This window comes from Alligator sinensis, unplaced genomic scaffold (assembly GCF_000455745.1).
Source record: "Alligator sinensis unplaced genomic scaffold, ASM45574v1 scaffold885_1, whole genome shotgun sequence".
Lineage (NCBI taxonomy): Eukaryota > Metazoa > Chordata > Crocodylia > Alligatoridae > Alligator > Alligator sinensis.
Genome location: NW_005842056.1, coordinates 1,605,396 through 1,618,717, shown reverse-complemented (window position 1 = coordinate 1,618,717; position 13,322 = coordinate 1,605,396). Strand labels below are relative to the sequence as shown.

At 48.0% G+C, this 13,322-nt stretch overlaps 1 protein-coding gene and 1 long non-coding RNA gene across 3 annotated transcripts in view; one reads left to right on the top strand and one right to left on the bottom strand.

The window, feature by feature from the left end:
* XIRP1 (xin actin binding repeat containing 1) overlaps positions 1-13,322 on the top strand; it is a 45,393-nt gene that overhangs the window by 2,024 nt on the left and 30,047 nt on the right. For both annotated transcript variants that reach the window (XM_025203375.1, XM_025203376.1), the window contains exons 3-6: positions 375-521; positions 2,581-2,635; positions 3,919-4,323; positions 8,156-8,237. In XM_025203375.1, the coding sequence (XP_025059160.1) occupies positions 375-521; positions 2,581-2,635; positions 3,919-4,323; positions 8,156-8,237 (689 nt within the window). The remainder of the gene's footprint in view (positions 1-374; positions 522-2,580; positions 2,636-3,918; positions 4,324-8,155; positions 8,238-13,322) is intronic.
* The window catches only part of LOC102369727, a 49,753-nt gene that overhangs the window by 25,480 nt on the left and 10,951 nt on the right, over positions 1-13,322 (bottom strand). The gene's annotated exons all lie outside the window — the stretch shown is intronic.

Genomic DNA, 13,322 nt, shown 5'->3' with positions numbered 1-13,322 from the left:
AAGAGTTCAGGCTGTCCAAAGAAACAGAGCTGAAATAAGCACTGTTCAATGGGACTGACTGCAAGCATGTGTTTAAATCATGCTGCTTTGTTTTCTGAACCCAGGACTAAATCCATGCTCATCACCACAACATGGGCATGCACATGACCACTCCCACATACTGTCCTGTAGCATAGCACAGTATATATGTACCATCCCCTCCTACCCCCTGCTGACTTTGCTCAAATCAGGTGTACAGAGGTGTCACGGAAGGTAGAGTTTGTTCTTTACAGCATAAATGGTTGCATGGAGTAAGCAAATGAAGAAGATCCCATTTGCTTTGTGAACACTTCCCCCAGGCATGTAGGTATTGATTTTGTTTCTCTGTTTTGAAGGCAGCAGACAGAGAACATGGCAAGCGCTGACAAGCTGAGGCAGCCTCCATCCTTTCATACAGCACTTGGTTCTCCGCAAAGCGGGCCAGACCACAGAGCTTCACGGTCTCTAAGAAACTCTGTTTCTGTCTCCAAGCTAGTAGCCAGGTGAGCAACTAGGTTCCACAGGTCGTTAACTATTTCATAGTATCCACATATTGAGATCTGTATTGACTGCATGAAAAATCATCCGTCCCACACTCTGGGCAGTGTTGACAAACTCTTAAAAACACAATGGATGCCAAACAAACTCTCAGCAGAGATTATGGCCTATAATGGCCTAAATGGCCTAAAGCCAGCCTACTTAAGGGATGCGCTCTCTCCCTGGGCCATTCTACAAGAGATATGGTCAGCATAAGCACCCAAGATGTGCCTCAGCTTCAAAGAAAGGGGAGAGCTGGGAAGACAGTGAGAATCTCTCTGAGAACTCGGAAATATTGGGAATTTGGTAACCTAAGGGCATACTGCAAAACTCATCTGTTTGAGAGGGTATTTGTGCTTCCCACAAGGGTAGAGAGTTGCTGCAGAGAAGTGATTGCTTTAGTGCTGCTGCGATTTCATTGACCAGTAATGGTGCCCTAGGGCAGCTCGAATCTTAAGGATGCATTTTTGCATTAGGGTCAATCTATATAAATACACCACCAAGTAAAGGCCTGGAGAACTTAACCCTCACAGCAGTCCAGATCCAGCTAAAATGTGAAACACCAGCAGAGCCCTGTCCATGCTTAGCATGGGTGCCTATTCATCACAGACAAAAATCTTATCCAATATTAGGTAGAACTAAGTCTCCAAGGTTTATACAGCAGACCAGGGCCTTCTCTTTGGAAGGTCTTTCTAATCTTATAGACTGACGATTTATAGTATCAGACTCTTCCCTCTGACACTCACTTGAAACTGCCCTGAAAGGCAATGAGTTATAAGCACATCCCTGAGGCCAGCCTGCACCACAAAAGGTCCTCAACCGACCTTCTGTAAGGCTGTGCCCACACGTTTTCCTGTAAGATTTCTACATTCCTCCAGAACAAAGGTTTTAAGATTGTCACATGCATGCGTCCCTAAACTATTGCTTGCAATCTCCTTCAGAAGGGGCTCATTATCCTGGTGCTAGTTCCCACGTACCCTCTTCTCGTCCCCCACTTTCAACATGGGGAGACAGTACTCGCCTGGCATGTTCGGTGGCACAACATATCAATCCTAAGAGTGAGATAGAGCCTGAGGAGCAGCCAAAGGAAGGATGGGATGAGGCTTTCGAGCCTGAAAAATATGGGGAGACAGACAACAAATGAGATGGACAACGCAGACAGGGAAGAATGCAGTGAAGAACATCTAGTGAGCGGTGGTAGTCACTTCAGCTGTATTATTTTACGACATACTTAAAATAACAGTCAGCTGCTAATACTTGCAGGACAATCAATCAAACAAAACAACCATTCAATTTATCTTGCTAAAAAAAAAATAAAAAGACCAGGAATAGATGTGGAGTATTTGAATATGTCATTTGAATATGTCAAGTGGGGATAACTGGGACCCTGAAGGCACACAAGCTACCTAGCATACCAAAAGCACAGTTAAAAAGTGACTTGATCCATCTGTAAGCCCCTCTCTGTAGAGAAGATATCTGAGGAATTTAATCTATCAGACAAAGGCATTATGCGAACCAGGGCGGGAGAAGTGTAGGAAAGTCCGACTCGTAATTAAGCATTATTTTTAATGGCCAGAGTAACTACACATTAAAGGAGCATACCAAGAGCTGCAGTGAAACCTCTGCCTCTCAACGTTGTTAAATCAAAATGAAATTGTCTTTACAACTGGTTCAACTGCAAGTTGCTTGGCTCAGGGGAGGAATCCCTGGGGAAAATCTACAGCCTTACTTTAGGCAGGAGGCCAGACTGAACAACCATCCCTTGTGGGCTTTAAATCAAGGGAGTGGCATTTCCCACACGCTTCAAGAATAATAATCTCTGTTCGGCCAAATTCAGAGCTATCCCCACGTCCAAAATTTAGATCCAGATCAGAAGTAGATTTTTAGTGAAACCAAAGGATGCAAATGGCCCCCAAGAGCTTTGCAAAACATCTGGGATTCTTCTTTAGGTAAAAAAAAATATTGTAATGCTTGAATGCGCTATCTGGAAAGGGGGTGAAGCATCATCTTCTGTCTCTCGTGTAGATATCAAAACTTACTGGATCATGAAAGTGGCACATCAACGCAAGAGAATCACAAGGTGAGTCCAAATTGACTTATGCAAGATAGATGGAAGCTGACATCCTTTGTCATCTTAATAAATAGTGAGGAAACCAAGCCATGTGTAGGAATCAGCAAGTGGTCTGAAGAAGACTCAGGGCAGGGCAGGGCAGGTATCATTGGCCAGACTGTCTCAGTGCATCAGTAGGAACTGAACTGAGAATCAGAGCAAAGACATGAAGCACACCCCGCAGCATTCGGCTCGTGTATGCCGAGCCACTCGGGGCTGTTTTCAAGCCCTTTATTCTGCTTAATTGTTGGTCTCTGGTAAACCAGAGCAGGAGCCAGGAGAGCAATCATTTTGGGGAGAGCAGTCCCAGAGTCAAGAGCATAGGTGCCAAGTATGTGGGGGCCTGCGAGCTCTGGCCCCGCTAACCACCCATCTCTAAGTGGGCAGGACAGTCCTGAAATGGGAACATCAAATCCCAGTCCTAGGCTGCATGACTCCAGGCCAGCATTTGTCCCAGATTCCCAGTATTGTGCAGGAATCCGGGTTTTCTGTTCACTGCGGAAAAAAGTGGGAAATAGCGGGTTTTCCCTTGCAAGCTGGCAGCGCTGCAGACTACAAGGGGCTGCGGGAGCAGGACACAGGGGACACCGTGTGTATGTGTGTGTGCGCACACATGCACGTGGCCAGGAAAGTAGCCCCAGGCAGTGGTGGAGAGCAGCTCCCCCAGCTGCCTGCAGGTAAGTCAATGGCAGGGCAGGGTAGATGAGACCGCCACAGTGAGGAAGGGAGTAGGGCAGGGGTGCTGCCCAGGCAGGGCGGTGCATGAGGCCCAGGGCCAAGGTGAAGAGCAAGACAGAGCCCAGAGGGTGGGACAGGGGGGCTGGCTCCCTACTGAGGAGGGGGGCACGGGACCCATGTGCCCCCCAGATTTGTGCGCAGGGCAGGGATGAATGCAGGCTGCCTGCTGCTCCCTCTGGGAGCCCTGCACTGGCTGCTGGCAGCCCACATCCCCCCCCGCCTCCCTCCCACCGCAGGCTCTGCTCAGCTCTGCTGCAGCCCTGCCATGGAGAGAAGAGGGGGGGTATCATCGTAGGACCACCCCCACCCCAGCAAAAAAACAGTTGGCTCCTATGGTCAGGAGGAAGGCTGTGCAGACCAGCTCTTCCAAGTCTAGGAGGTAACATGAGCACTGTCATGAACCAGAGAGGGGGAGAGGGGGTGGGCTTGGGGGCCGTGTTGCACAATTGCAGTGGGGTCCCTGCAGACAGAATTGTGTCGAGTAGAGAATAAACCTCTTGACGGATCTCTTTTAGAGGATGCCGAGTAACCGTCTACTGCACAACGAACAGGATCCTCTGGGGACAAAAGCTGCCGTACCTGAAAGCCCCACCAGCAATGTCTCCAGGAGCGGGTCCAGCACCACCCACCATGCCAGTCCCACTCCGGTGAATACCAGGAGGCGGCAGACCAGCTCTGATGCCAGCAGAGTCACTCCCATTCCCCAACTTCTGCCTGTCTCTTCTGACCCGCTCCTCACAACCTCTTCCAGTGGCAGGTTTAGGAAAACCAAAACTGAGTCCAGCAGGCAGACACCCCTCCAGCCTCTGGCCAAGGGGGCTAAATGCTGGACAGAACTGCCCTTCTCTTCACCCCAGAGCAGCAGGAGGAGACCGCAGAGGAGTCCTGCCACGTCCACAGCAGAGGCTTCGGCCACCAAGGTTGGTGAACTCTCTTCTCCCATGCCCCAAAGCCTGTTTGCTTTTGGGATTAGGGCCACAGTTTGGTGCTGGTGAACTCAGCAGTGAAAAGCCCTCTGATTTCAATGGGGTCAGTGTGGGAATGGCAAGGAGAGCTGAGAAGAGGGCATCGCTTCTGGTGGATGTGTATTGCTGTGAGACCGGAGGCTCAGCAGGGTAGGTTTACCTGTAATCCTTGGGTTTGGCTTAGAGGCAAACAGCTGATCTTGAAGCAGGCTGCGCTGGACTCCCAAAAACCTGGTTCTCACCTCTCACCTGCTAATGACAGACACAGCACTGGCTTCCCAGCATGCACTGGGCTTCCATTGGGCCAAAGTCTGCCACCTGCACACACCAGCTCCATCAGTGGCCTCACTGCACTCAGTGAAGCTACCCCAGCAAAACGTACTAATTAACGTGAGTAATTAATGTGGCAGAATCTGACCCTCTATTAGTAGCTGATGGGTCACGAGGGGGGGCAAATTGTCTGAATGTTAGTGCCAATACACACAACCAGTTCACACCATGGACTGGAATCAGGGAACATCCACTTGTGAGAATAGTCTCACCTAATCTCACCTAAACTAGACCATTTGTGCCCATCTCTCCAGTGTGCACAAAACCAGCCTGTGCAGGAGACTCCTCCTTCCTAATCTAGGCCCCTGCCCTTCCTTGCTCTCAAATGCACTTCTGCTTGAAGCCAATAGTGATTTAAAACCAGGAATGATCAAGAGCAAAGGTGTGAGCCCCAACCTCTATGAATTGTGTTGCTAATTGTCCAGGAAACACAATGAAGGGAATGTCCTCAGCGGGCCCCCATGACAGGCAATGAACTGGAGTTGAAAAGGGTTGGCTTGTGCACAGCAACACGCAAAAATGGCCCCGTGAGCTGGCCTCAACTCCGCAGTGCTTATCAGAGCACAGGATATGTGAAAGAAATGTAAATTGAAGGGGCTGATAGGAATAGACATCTCTAGAGGAGGAGCGGTAGAACTTCATTACCATCGGGGGTAGAATATTGATCAGGGTACTGCTGCAAAAAGCCCTTTTTTGACTGCACTTGGACGAGTAGGCAACCAAAGGGCAGGGTATAATTCTCCTGATTGCTGCACCACAGGGAGGATATGATTACCTGGCTAAGGAAGCAGCCAAGGGCCACAAATCATAGAATCATAGAAGTAGGGTCAGAAGGGATCTTGTAGATCTTCAAGTCCGACCCCCTGCCTCGGCAGGAAGAAAACTGGGCTCAAATGACCCCAGTCAGGTAGGCATCGAGCCACTTCTTAAAGACCCCCCCAGGGTAGGAGCCAGCACCACTTCCCTTGGAAGTTGGGTCCAGATCCTAGCCTCCCTGACTGTGAAGTAGTTCTTGCGGATGTCTAATCTAAACCTACTCTCCAACAACTTGTGGCCGTTAGTCCTTGTTATCCCGGGGGGCGCTAAGGGAAACAACTTCTCCCCCAAACCCTTCTGGTCCCCCCCTAGTGAGATTATAGACGGTCACCAGGTCCCCCCTCAGCCTTCTCTTGTGGAGGCTGAACAGGTTCAGGTCCCTTAGCCTCTCAGATCCCAGATCCCTTTCTGCCTCCGTGCTCTCAAGAAGGGAGTTTCCCATCTTATAAGTGTGCTGCCGGTTACTACTGCCCAAGTGCAGCACCCTGCACTTGTCCGTGTTGAAACGCCTCCTGTTTTTGTTAGCCCACCCCTGCAACCTATCCAGGTCTTGCTGCAGTCTCTCCCTCCCTACTAGCATGCCCACCTCACCCCAAATCTTGGTTTCATCAGCAAATTTGAACAGGTTGCTTTTCACCCCATCGTCCAAATCGCTGATAAAGAAATTGAACAGTGCGGGCTGTTCACTCCCCCAAGGGTTATGCCAGCCCATGACCCTGTGGCACATGACCCTGGCACCCCCCCAGTGGCAGGCGAGGGGGGGTCCCCAGGGCAACAGGTGCCACTTCCCTGTGCCCCCCCCAAAAGAGCTCTGAGTCCCCCCCCAGCTCAGCTCAGCTCATCGCCTGGGTTCCTCCCCAGCCTCTGTCGTCTTCATCATCAACCTTTTTGATACAAAGGTTGTATCAGAAACATGAGCTCTGAAAGTTATGGGGACAGATTGAACAAAAATGAACAGGTTAGCCTAAGTCAGAAAGAAGACACTTAAGATAACCTTAAAGTTTAGCACAATTATGAGAAGGGTGGAAGGCAGACAGAAAAATACAACTCCTCATTGCAAATGGCCTAAACAAGAAGAGATACAATCTCAGGGCTTGTCAACACTGCTGCAGCTGTGGGTCCTGATACCATGAGGACTAGACCCCATCCTGCATATACATCCCTACCTGAGCCTACAGGCATGCTCCAAACCCCAAAATACATGAGCGAGGCTGCTGCAGGCTCATCCTTCCAGGCCTGCTCCAGTTCAGAGCATGCTCTGTGTAATGCCCAGTCAGGTCCCCACCGCCCCCGCAAAGCTAGACCCCACTACTGCACTGCTGCAGACAAGCCCTCAAAGGACCGGTTTTGGAGAGCTTTACTCCCATGGAATTGTACCTTCGTCTCAGACCCTCTAGGGCAGAGGTGGTGAACCCACGGTATGCCTGCCATAAATGGCAGAGGCAGCCTGTGTGCATGGCATATGGCACATCAGGGAAGGGACAGGGAACACAGCAGCACTTAGGGTAGGGAGCAGAAAGCAGAACAACAGATCAGACAGGGAGCAGAAAACAGGAAACAGAAAGCAGAGCAGTAGAACAGGCAGGAGAAGGGGATCAGAATAGCCCTCAAGAAGTGCTAATCCTGCCAAAAAGGGATCTAGATGCCTACCTCGCAGGCACCTTACTCACGAAATGAATTGAACGTCTCCTAGAGCAAGGCACTGTTCATAAGAGTAAGAGGGACATAGTCAAAACCAAGATCAGAGGTAAATAGTGGATTTGTGAGACACCTGAAACTTAGAGGGTTCTGGGGCTTTCTTTAGTGAAGCCTCAGTGGGCGCCTGTACACACCACAGGTTTCAATCCTCATTAAATTAAATAGGTTTATAAAATTTAAAGTTGTTTAATTTGGAGCATTGCATCTGTGTTTGCACACACTAGGTTTTCGAATTAAGCCGGGTCCCTGGCAGCAGGAGAGCAGGATGGTCCAGTGCTGCTCCCCTGGCCTGGGGTCCTCCACCCACCCCATGTCCACGCAGCTGTGGAAGCAAGGAAACTGCAAAACACACAAGAAAAAACAAGTGAAGCAATTAGAAAGCCATTCAAAGGGGTGAACTACAAAAAAGTCACAGCGCCATCTGGTGGACAAGGAGGCCCATTACATGTCTTTGAGTGCCTTTGTGTTTGCACGCATCAAATCCATGGACGGGACACTTTAATTCCTGGCAAGCCAAACTAAACTACACCCAAAGAGTTTTAGTTCAATACACTGGAAAGACTTTTAAAGAGCCTGGAAAACCCGCTTGTGCAAGTAGTCATGCAGTTGCAGCACAAGAAAGGGCAAAAAACGTGACATGTACAAAGGCCCAATAATGGCAATAGTTTAGAGTCCAGCCCATAGCACAGGAGCACTGCCTGAAATCAGGGGGTTGTCACAGCTTCATGGAAGACATGCAGTCTCCATAGTATAAAGCAACACAGACAGGAATAAGACAGACCAAACCTAATAGAAAGAGGGACTATCAGGGCCACAACAACATGGAGAGGGGAGGAGATGCTCCTTGGTCCTACTGCCTTCTGTCCAACAGCATTCCCATCATCTCTTTATGGAAATACAACTGTTTGACCAGCAGCTCACAGACTTTCTCATTCCCACACAGGAAGGGAAGCTCTCCCAGAAGACAGAGTCGATGACCCTCACCCTGCCAGACCCAGCTTCTGACTCAGCCACACTCAGGAGCTGTGAGTCTCTGATTTATTCTGGTGACTGAGTGATTACTCCTCCTCGGCCTCACATTGCAACTAACACAAAAGCAGGGCCATCTCCAGGGACTGGGCAAACCTGCTGATGCCATTGAAAGCAATGGGATTGCTTGAAGGTACCCAAAAGCAGAGTTCAATCAGGGTCGTTTTTGCCAGCACTGCTGGCAGCTTGCATAGTGAGAGGATGTAGTGAGATGGTACTGTCCTTCCCTACAGGGAGAGGGACTGGGCAGATACCGCTACTGAAGAAGGCAAAAGAAAAGGAAAAACATACTTAGCAAATGAGATTTGGTGTGGATTATCCCCACACCCATAAATCAGATATAAATCTGTCATTTAAGTGACCTGTCATAGACCCAGGCAAGTTTCTAGCCTCTTACAACTACACAACTACTACCTCAGTTCAGAATGGAGGACATTGAGGTACCATTACTCTTACAGGCATAGCTCATGATCAGCAAGGATGGGAAGTCAAAGGAGCTGGCTCCTGCGTCAGGCCCAAGGCTGTTAGAGTGCACTGACCTTCCCAATCCTGCTGGCCTAATGGTTAAAAATAACTGGTCTCAAATGAGATGGCAGCATGTCCATGTTTAGCTTGGCTAGATTTGCACTGCATTGGAGATGAGTAATTTCTTCATGCTACACAGCTCACTGGGAGGTTTATTTTGCACATAAATAATGCTTGGGTTACAGCACTCTTGGCTCAAATCCATTGTACAGCTTGCATGGAGGATGAATCAGACTCGGTCATGACTGGCTTTAGATAATCTACGTGTGCGTTCTTAGCGAGATGATATTGGTAGAACGAGAGCTGCTTGGCAATTTTTCAGTGAACCAGGTATTCAGCAGAAAAAGCCAATGCATCAAAACCAAACTTTTCTCAGCAAATAGTGGATTTCAACAAAATGATTGTTGAAAAGGTTTCTTGGGTCCGGGATAAAATATAAGGGAGAAAAAGAGACTCTCCCAGCACTGGAGAGCCAATAGTGTGCTAATTATGGTACTTTCTTGGGGTGCAGGAGACCTTAGCTTGAGTCTCTGCTCTGCCAGTTTTGGAAGACAACTTGCACCTGAGATCTCTCACACTTAGGTAAATGCCCTCAGCAGCCAACTACTGGGTATTTGAGGTTGGTGCCTATTCCCTCCTTTCCCCACCTCAAAAAAAATGAAAGGGTAATTGTCTGAGAGAGCTATTTTGAAAGCTGGAAGAAATCACTATCACATCTTGCTAAGGAGAAGCTACGGTCTTGGGACACAGTACTAGCTTACCCTTAATTTTTCAATGGCAGATAGAGGAACAAAGCTCATCATCATCTGGCTGACGAACGGTGATATACTACCAGTCTTAATGTTAAATAGCCAAGTACCTTCCATGCAGAATTCACAGCAAAAGTAAAATCCCTGTTGGATCTAATGAATGCCATTAGGTCTCTAGCACTTCTTCCTTTAGGGGGTCAGGCCTTTGTTTGGGAAAAGGGGTTTTGGGGGGTGCTCTGTTGGGCAGGATTTGGACTGCAAGCATCACACATGGTAGAAGGCTTGTCTCAAAGAAGACATCCGATGTCTCCTCAGGATGGTCAGACTCCAGGTTGCCTTGATCAGCTCTGTGAGGAGATAGCACCATAGCTGGGTGCCTGCCCCAGGTCCCACACCTTGGGCTGTGTGCCCTGCACTGTCCCAGAAGAGTGCACCGATATCACTGCCTCACTCTACGATAGTAGCACCATTGCACACCATGAGTGACAAATTTCACATTGGCTCTCCACACCCCACATAGACCACTTCAAATATCACCAGTGGGCTCTAATGAAGGAACACAGAAACTGGTGATGCAATAGCTATCACTGTTAGTAATGGAAAATTGGGGAAATGGAGTATACCGGATGGTTTGGAGTAGCATGGAGTTAAGCCAGGCCAGATCTTTGGTACAGTTTTTACTCATTCAGGAGACCTACTCTACATACCTCCCTCAGGGACACAGCAGCACTGGAGGTTTCTGCTGATAGGCATTTCACTTTCAGATACACTCACACCAGCACGACCATCCATCAGATGCACATACGGCATCGTAGTACCTGTTGTTTCATTACTCTACAAACCTACAACACATCTACACTGCCCCAGGACTAGCATGGCAGTGCCTGCAAGAAGCACCCCCTGCCCACACGCTCCCACTCTGTCCACACCAAAGCCTAGACATGAGGAAGCGTAGCACAGCCCTGAGCATATGCCCAGAGCCACACTCAGGCTCTCTGCCTAAAGAAAGCTTACAGTCCTAGTATGGCTGGAGAGGACCTCAGGCGGTCATCTCTAGTCCAACCCTCTGCTCAAGGCAGGATCATCTCAGCTTCTTGGTCTAGGGCCAAGCTATACCATCTACACTGCCTTATTTCCAAGCTTTGGCAGGAACAAGTGAATAGGCTAGCAGTGTGGCTATATCCTTAGTTTCCAGCCTATTTCTTGGCTTCACTCGGAAAGAGAAATCTGGATAGAAAATAGCAAGCCTCAGCTTTACAAGATGGCTAGACCATCACTAGTCAGGAACAGTCGATGCAAGGACTCTTCGGACCAAAGACTTACTGTAGTTGGCAGGGGCATTTTCAAGCAAGCTGTTCTGCTCCACACGTACTACCCCCAATTCACAGCATATAGCCACATCCATGTGGCACAGGGGTGGGTGAATCAGAATCGCTGAGGGAAGGAAGCAAATGCAGAAGGCAGAGGTGTCATTTGGATTGGTCCAAGAGAGTACAAATTAAACAAAAGTCTTGGTTGCCCCACTATCCACGCCAATGTAACTGGTCTTTACATTAGCATGAAAAAAGTACACACGTGACATATAGCTCTACTCTAATGTAACTTATTTGAATCTGGTGTAAAATTAACACAGGGAAAAATCAACACAGGACAAAGCAAAAATACAACTACAGCAGTCCAAGTTACCCCAGTGTAAGTGATGTGTATCTAGGGGTACCATCCTGGAGTAGGTGTTTGCTCCTGGCAATCAGGATGTCTATTCCCCCAATTCCCAGTGTCAAGGTACTCTAATAGTACCTACTGCATGCTGCCACCCTGAGAGAGCTGGTCATTTGTCCACTCCAGACTTTGGGATAATTTACATTGGTGTCAGTGGCAGCGGCAGTCCCTTGGTCCGAGGTTGACAGTCTTGCAGTAGATAGGGAAGTCATCAGAGTCCAGAGATGGCTGAAGTAGCCAATCTGAGATCTGTATATTTGATTGCAAATACTGCAGACAGTTGCAGCAGGAAGGAGTGGATCCTGGTGATATCAGGTCACAGCTTCTTTCCCTTTTTTCTCTCTCTCACTTGTCTGCCACCATAATGAGCAAGATTGCTCAGAATGGTTCATGCCTTCTCATACTTGATTTTGGAGATGTCCAAAGGCAGATTTTATCCACTGTTGACTATCATCATCTATGCTTACTTTTTGGGAAAGGCGACTACGCAGGTGGGGAAATTCTTAACGCTCTCCAAAGACTGCCTGCCTTCTAATTGCAATATGTGGGGGAGCGGCTGGCTGGTTTGGGGTAGGCTGGTAAAGTATCTTGGTTCTCATGAGGCTGGCAGTGAATCCAAGTATTTCATACACTTCACAGAAGCAGTTGAGAGAAACCTGGAGCTCCACAATTGAGTGGGAGCACACAACACAATTCTCAGGATACTAAAGCTCTGTAACGGAGGTGTTGGTTATCTTGGATATGGATATCTTGGAATGTAACTGGTTGATGTTAAAGAGATTCCTGTCCATGACTTGAGATGGAAGTCTATCAGCAATTAGATGTGGAATAGCCATGATATAAGTGGAAAAAGTGTTGGTGCAATGATGCATCCTTGCGGGACTCCAGTTTGAATGGGGAAGGGGTCTGTTTCCAAGCCATTGCTTAGGATGACTGTTGTCATGTCATCACAAAGAAGTCTGATAAGAGTAGCAAATTTTGGCAGGCATACAAATGTTATCAGGATTTTTCACAGGGCCTCTTCAAAGGCCTTAGTCAGGTCAGTGAAGGCCGTGTAAAGATTTCTGTGGTGCTCATGGCACATCTTCTGCAAAGATCATGCCTAGTGTACCTCTGAATGATCTGAAACCACATTGGGGATCAAGTAAAACGTACTCTGTGAGAAGAATGAGTCTAGTGAAGAGAACGCAGGAAAAAATCTTACCAGCTATACTCAAATTATGTAATTTATAGGAGCTTAAACCTGTTGTGTGTGTAGGAGTAAAGGAAGATTCAGACTAACCATAGCCACAGAGTTGGTCGGCCACTTTAAGCTAAAATCAGGCAGAAGTGGCACCTTAAAGGCTAACCGGGTCAGAGAACCATGGACTTTTGCAAGCAACAACCTGTTTCGTTGGATGCTGTGAAGGGTATGAGTGTTTGTGCATTAGTAGCATTGACAACAGAGGTTGTTGCCTACAAAAGCTCATGCCTCTCTGAGCCAGTTAGTCCCTAAGGTGCCACTCTGCACTGCCTTCCGCCTGATTAATGATAAGGAACACTTTCAAAACAGTGAAGCCTGTGAGATCTTGAAATACTTTCCCAAAGGAAATGGTGGGAAGCCACTTGTTCGAGTCATTTAAAATTAGACTGGATAATACACTGGAGAATAGTCTGCAGGTGCAGACACTTGGTTTAAGGAGATATAGAAACCCTGCATTTACTCCTGCCTGAAACCTTGACAACGTGAGAGAAGATGGATAGCAGACAGGAAAGCAAAGAGGCTAGCAAGGCACTGGCATGTGTGCGCAAAAAAAAACCCCCTTAACAGACCACAAAAGTACGCAAAGGCACACAGAGACACACAATTATTGCCACTGTTCACCATTTTAGCTGAAGAGAAAGGCAGGATGCTACCCCCATGTAGTGCGAAGATTAAACTGGTGTCTGACATGACTACAAATTACAGCTCGTTCAGCTAGACTCTCAAATACTTTTCACGCCTTTCTTCCTCATTTGGCTTCAATTTACAAATGTGCCTACGGGAAATTTTCAAAACTCAGAGGACAGAGAGAGTCTATGCAGATAATAGAGATAGATTAGATATTT